This window comes from Triticum dicoccoides, chromosome 5A (assembly GCF_002162155.2).
Source record: "Triticum dicoccoides isolate Atlit2015 ecotype Zavitan chromosome 5A, WEW_v2.0, whole genome shotgun sequence".
Taxonomy (NCBI): Eukaryota; Viridiplantae; Streptophyta; class Magnoliopsida; order Poales; family Poaceae; genus Triticum; species Triticum dicoccoides.
The window spans coordinates 389177058-389183843 of NC_041388.1; the positions used below are offsets into that span (position 1 = coordinate 389177058).

Here is a 6786-nt window from a genome sequence, read left to right on the forward strand (position 1 = left end):
ATAAGATTTGTCTCAAGTCAAACTTTGTAAAGTTTGACCAAATTTATATTGAAAATTATCAACGTCTACAATACTAAAGATATACAACATAAAAAATAATTATATGGTGCATATAATGATACTGGTTTGATATTCTGAATGTTTATATATTTTTTCTACAGTCTTGGTCAAACTTGATGAAGTTTGACTTAAGACAAAATTATATGCAGAGTAAAGAAACAGAGGGAATATTGGACATGATAGGTCGCTGAAGGTAATAAAGCTCTTTGTATATTCGACCTGATAGGTCACGGTCACAATAATACTCTTAGTATCACACTGATGTAATACCATACAAAAGTAAGCAGCTCATATCAGCTGTTGCCACGAGGTAAAGAACTTTGTTATGCACAAACTGATTGCCGATATTTTAAACTGAGCAAGTGGCATTAGTCATAGATTGTAGTTAGATGGTGCGTTCTACCAGGGGCACGTCGGCAGGGTACACAAGTTCTGTTAGCGAAACCCACCGAGAAACATTTATTAGCATCTGCTGATCGATCTACGACTGGACCCATCTTCAAAAGACAGAACTTAATGTTACACCTAACTCAGACAGAGACAGAAAATAAAATATCAGGACCTACAATTGAATGTCGAAACAGCTCAAAAATATTGAAAAAACACCACAAAAGCTTAGGAACTAAAATGTAAGCACATGCGTAGCATAGTAGAAGGTCAACTTGAATAGAAATAGTAAGCACTAAATTACTACAACAAAGACTCATCCTATATTCTGATTCACCTTCTTTCATGGAACTCAAGAAGTTACTATTTCAGGGACATGGAGTTTCTGCTCCCGAGCTCAAATGCACCCTTGTGAATCAAAAGAAATAGTAAATAAATTTAGAAACTTCTGTATTTCTTTTGACAACATTGTTGAATGTTCTACACACCTACAATTTTCCATGAAGAGAAAATATTCCTAATGCTCCGGGGGAAAATAAAACAAATGCTCCAAAAATTCTACTTCTGAAAGCATTTTGGACAGCAGATTTTGTTGTTTTTGCCTAGACCAAAATTGGAATGTTTTGAATTTTGTAACTATTTTTTTATTTTACTGTTCATAAGGTTGCATTTGAGCTCAGGATTCGAAGGACACTTTCACTATTTCAGTTTCCTATGAGTCAGAGAACTAATCATATGGGCAATCTATCTCATAGAAAAACTCTGAAGAAATGTGACCGAATGATTGATGATGAAAAACCAAGCAGTCATCATGTGGAAACCAATGATAGTTCAGATAACCACAATTTGCAGTTGCCATGTGACTTAGTGCGTACGAAATCATTTTCTAATACAACAGGTCAGTTAGAATCAAAACCTGTGATTATTCCCAAAGTGACGCTAAGAAAAGCTTTATCTAATACCTCCGTGTCCACAAAAACGTCTTATATTTTGATACAGAGGTTATAGTAATATATATCTGGGAACGGTAATGAACTAATGGTAGGAGAGCAGTTTGTCTATTGATTGAGACAGTACTGCAGTTCACAAATAAGCAACTTTTTAACATCTCGACATAGTCCTTAAGATGTAAATTTGACTACTAAATTTTAATATAATGTATGTATAAGACCAACGGAAACTATCAGAATTTGAAAATCTTTTTTGATCGATGATTTTCAAGTTTCCTGTCCAAATATTTTTTAAACTATATTGGTAATCAAAGTTTTAAAAGTACGACTGAAGTTATGTCTAAAACGTTACTTGTTTTGTGAGCTGGCGGAGCAACAGCCAGCGTGTAACCATGTCCTCACCACGCAGAAGAAAACTGGAGGGAGTAAATCACCCACATAACACTTGTTTAGGACAAGCAACAAAGTCTTGCATTTACTCAGTTCCTAAATCCACCATTTCTCTCTTCCTGCACGTACAGCCGAAATTGGCCTGTGAGGAAGCTTAGCTACCTAAGAATTTATGCACTGCAGTAAAGCAATTTAAGATATATTTTATGTTCCAAGTAAGTAAAAACAGTAGGTCAATTTTTGGAGGAAGTAGGAACATACCGTTAACTCATACTGAACCTTTGGTCTTGCCTGTTGTGTGAAGCTATGAATGGTAATGAAGGCTTGCCAGCATAATCTTCAAAATAGGCCCTTCCGACAAGAATCACAAGGACGGTAACATTATCTGCAATGTAATCCAGCAAGAAAGCAACCTAAAGCATAGGCACTCAGCCGGCATATCAATCTGTATTTTATTTCCGGATGTAACAGTAGATATGCAGCATCTTGCACTAAAACATATACATCAACTCTTTAGACTACTCACAACTGCACATGGTGGAATGGAGCAGGAATACCAAACATTTAGCATGCACATAATGGGATTGAGCAGGAACAACACCAAGAGGTTCTCCCATCCATTGTTCCATTAAGATCCAAGCAGGAAGAAAATATCTCTTCTAAAATTGCTAAAAAATAAAAATCTCTTCTAAATACATTCTTGAGTAGAAAACATTCAGTTCGTTCAGGTAACAACACAGTAAAGCTACATAAGAAATAACTGTACATAACTAAGAAACAACGAAGTGATGGGATTACCGGTAATGAAGCAAACATTCAGAAGTTGCAGCATGAGCAAAATTACAGAAACTAAAGCAATAATATTTCTTGAGAATACATCCTTCAATTAACCAGAGTAACTTCATGCCGAGTGACGAATGAAATTAAATTACAAAACTGCTACAACAATATACTGCTCTCGATCAACCTTGGTTGCTTCATTGCTACCCCGGAGAAGAGTAGGCCATTTTTGTTCGCACCTGATGACTCCATATCTCAATTCCAGGAAGCCAGCTTCAAAGGTGGATCCCAGAATTCCCCGTGTTAGAATATGTTCTTCACGATGCGGCCGTCTGGTTTCCGCCAACCCAATACTGCTTCACAGCATACAAGACCTTCTCACGCACTAGGGGGCCGTCCTCGTGGTCAACTAGCTTCGTGTTCCATCTCATGCCCCGAGCGAGTTTGTTCACCTTTGTCAAGACATCGACATCGTCACGCATTATAACAGCACCTTCAGGCCTCAAGATGCGGTCCATCTCAAGGAGGATGTCTTCCATGCTGCACCTGTTTGGTTTTAACATACAAAATGAATCAGCAGTGGCAATCTTACTTATTGTTATACCAGGTGACAGAACTGATGCCATGGGACAGAAGCAGCTTACTTATTGTTATACAAGGTGAAAAGGCCACTAGCATGGATAAGATCATAGGTCCTTGGATAAGTAGAGAACGCTTCACACCTGACATGGAATTGTGAGACATATCAGTAAGTTCATGACAACAACTTTACTGAGCCGAGATTCAGGCATAACAAGCCATACCAGTCATGGTAAATGCCAATCAATCCTCTCTCATAAACAGCCCCCAGGGTTGCAATCTTTGCTATGGTTGGCACCACATTCATCACCCAAGATTTTGGGGACTCGATCGCCGCAGCAAAACCCCCAAAACCTGCATTCATGTCCATGATGTTTCTGTACCTACCAGTAAGTAGATACTTGTTCACATTGCTATAAGCCTTCACATGCTTCTTCCACATTTTGTTGTCTTTCTCATATGCTTGAGATGAAACCCCTGGAATTAACCCATTAGAAATTCTTGGAGGAATTGCGTTGAGCCTGCTTGGGAAGGGCTTGATTGCTCCTCCGGCAACTTCACTTGGATTTTCTACATCAGGAAGAGGTGTAACACATGCCTTCATCTTCTTGTACCTGGTGTTGCAAGAATAAGTGAAAAATAGGATAGGAGAGAGGTTATATAAATTATTACCCAGAACTTCTAACAACATGTTAATACATCAACACATCTAAGTAGGCAAAGCTAAAATAATGCATTGACCAGACAGTATACCTATTGATGCTAGACTATCGTAATATATACTCTGAATCCTGCTAAAGGATATTAAGCTAAAGTTAGCAATTCTGTCCAACAGATTGTTTCACAAAACTACAGTAGAAACATACCAGACATCATCTGCATTTGTTGATTCACACATCTGCACAGTGGATTCTTCTAGCCTAGAAGGACAGGACTCGGTATTTACTCTTTTCCTCCATATTGCCGTCTCACCCTTCTCCGAGACTTTCTCCCAACATAGAAGCTCAGCCATTTCCTCTATCTTGTTCTGCTCTGCCTCAAGATCCTCCTTTGTACGTTGCCAACCCTTGTAGTTCGCCTTCCAGTTAATTGGAGGACCTGACAGCACCCAGTATCCACCAGGTCTTAGAACCCTATCAACTTCCATCATATAGAGTCCATCTGCATATCAGCAAATACAGAAAAAAATGAGAAGTAGAACAAGAACTCCATCAAAATGGCACAAGGTATTTACGCAATAACAAAATGTATCAAACCCATATATTGGATGCACAGTATAGAAGGATACATGGTTAGAGGCTCACCATTCATTCCCCATGGAATCAAGCACCTAGAACAATGGGCCATATCAAAGGCTCTTGCTGGATAAGGGAGTTTAATTGTGCCAAGAACACCAATAACAGCTGGGACACCTCTCTCCAGAGCAAACTGTACTTGGGCTTCGTGTGAATCTCTGGGTGCAAACGACATGGCTAAAACATTCCTCTTTAACAAGTAAGCTCCCCAGCTAGCCACCTGAAAAAAATCAGAATTTTAGGACATGAAGAAAGTCAGAAGAAGCTCACGAAGTAGCAGTAAGCAATATACAGTTTGATATCTCCGCTTACCCCGCAACCAGTGTCCAATGCAGTCCTGACGGTCCCGTTGGCAATCGGTATAACTGATGCCAGTTGATCAATGTACTTATCAGCACCTTGAGGGAACTGTGTCCCTCCACCGGGGAATCTGAAGACGTTGCCCTCGTACTGCACCCAGTTCTGTATGGCTTTCTCGACCGTCAAGCTCTTATAGGGGCAATTCGCAAAAGGAACATAGTCCCGACTTTTGGGCCATGGGAATGGAGCAACATATCCCTTAGGCGGTGGTACGAGGCAGTGCAGCTTTTCTTTCTGCGGTGGGCAATGCCGCTCTCTGTAATTCATGTTCTCCCGAGGAAATTTCATAGCTCTATTTTGATCTTGGCAAGGTGTATAGTCCGTGAAGCGGTCCGGGCATGGTTTAAACTTCTTCACCGGCGAAACAAGATCGCCGGAGCTGCCTTGTTTAGAATGGTGTGTGTCGAAGCTGAGGTTCGGCAAGATAGTGCAATCGGTCCGCTTCGTGATCTCCAGGGCAATGCTGTCCCCCTTTCCGAAGCCACTCTTCTGCCACGCCCCGAGGATGTAGAAGAAGCAGCACAAGCCAATCACTATGCATATAGACACAGTGCTTCTAGTCCTGTTGTCCGCAGGACCCCCCTTGACGGCCATTATGGTTTATCCTGAGAATTGCACACTGAATAAGATTGTCTTTTTTATACTACTAAATTATATGGTCCATTACATATATTTTTCCTAAATCTGACGCAACCGCAATTTCAAGTCTTTTTTTTTTGCGGGGAACCGTAATTTCACCTGAGGCAATCATAGACGGACGATAATAAACAGGAAAGAAAGCATGTGGCTTTCGTGTATCACATCAGGTGTATCCTAACCACCAAACTTTACCAAAATTGTTGAAACAACAGATCTCTAAAATCCCACACCATGTCGGCAGCAGGAGAGGTGAAGCGCGAGGCTCGGATCTAGGTGGCGTCGAGATCAGTGGAGGGGCGAACTAACCACGGGATGAAAACAAAACAAGCTCATACCTCACAACCCAATGGCGAAGGATTGCGATGTCGCGGCGGAAGGAAGGACGGAGCTCGGAGCTGCGGAAGAATGGCTCGCGGGGGGAGAATGGCTCGCCGGCCGGATCCCGGGTTACCGCCAGCTCCTAGGCGAACAGCAGCTGCAACGGCTGGGAGAGAACCGGGGCCAAAATCTCGGGGTTTTAGAGCTGCGTTTCCCCCGATTTTCCGAGGGCGGTGGGGATTCGCCCAACCCCGAGCTTGACAGTTCTGCTCCACCTCCACCGACGGGTCGGGGAGAACCGAGGGAGTATGTTTTTCGCCGTTGGATTTCTGGGGAGAATAAAGCGGAAAGGCGGTAGAAATCTTGGGCTGTGGGGCCGTCGCTTTCGTGGATACAGATCTGTCTGCTGCCGCCCTACGGGGTTCGCGGATCATGCACGCCCGTTTACCCGACTGGAAGATTAAAAAAAACGACTGGAAGATACTTTTCTTTTTGCATTGACCATTTAAATTTAAATCCAAACACTTTTTTTATCACAGTACAGACGAAGCGCTCATATATACTCGCATACCCTCCCGGTATGAACGCATACATGCACACTCTATCCCTATGAGCACCTCCGAAAGACTCAGCCGGCATATCATCTTGAGATTTTACGAAGTCATCGTAGGCGCCTCGCAATCGGCGGGAACGTCTCCTCCCACTGAACGTGCATCATCAAAAATCTTGAAATAAATCCAGAATAAATGCGAGCACCAGGACTTGATACCACAGCTTGAACCAACTACAAGTCTATTAAACCTAAGAAGAAAAAACTCAAACACTAATTTTTTGGGAAACAACCTGATAACACTCTCAATTACATATAGTTAAAATGAAGGAGACATGCACAAGCTACCAGAATGGAAAATAATTTAAAACATTGCAAACAAATGTATGAAAATTACTGTGTATACCTAATAATTAAGAGTCAAATTAGACGGGCGTGGTAACACACGCCATCAAGATCTGAACCTTACAAGTCCCCC

The 6786-nt window shown here is 41.6% G+C and overlaps 1 protein-coding gene across 1 annotated transcript; it reads right to left on the reverse strand.

Annotated features, from left to right (window-relative positions):
* Positions 1-2554: 2554 nt before the first annotated feature.
* LOC119301726 (probable methyltransferase PMT2) lies at positions 2555-6098 on the reverse strand. The gene is made up of 7 exons (XM_037578710.1): positions 5776-6098; positions 4754-5406; positions 4451-4661; positions 4013-4307; positions 3371-3760; positions 3212-3289; positions 2555-3113 (listed from the first exon to the last, which is right to left on the reverse strand). Exons 2-7 carry the CDS (start codon positions 5393-5395, stop codon positions 2885-2887), a joined length of 1845 nt encoding a protein of 614 aa, XP_037434607.1. The 5' UTR covers positions 5396-5406; positions 5776-6098; the 3' UTR covers positions 2555-2884.
* Positions 6099-6786: the final 688 nt, after the last annotated feature.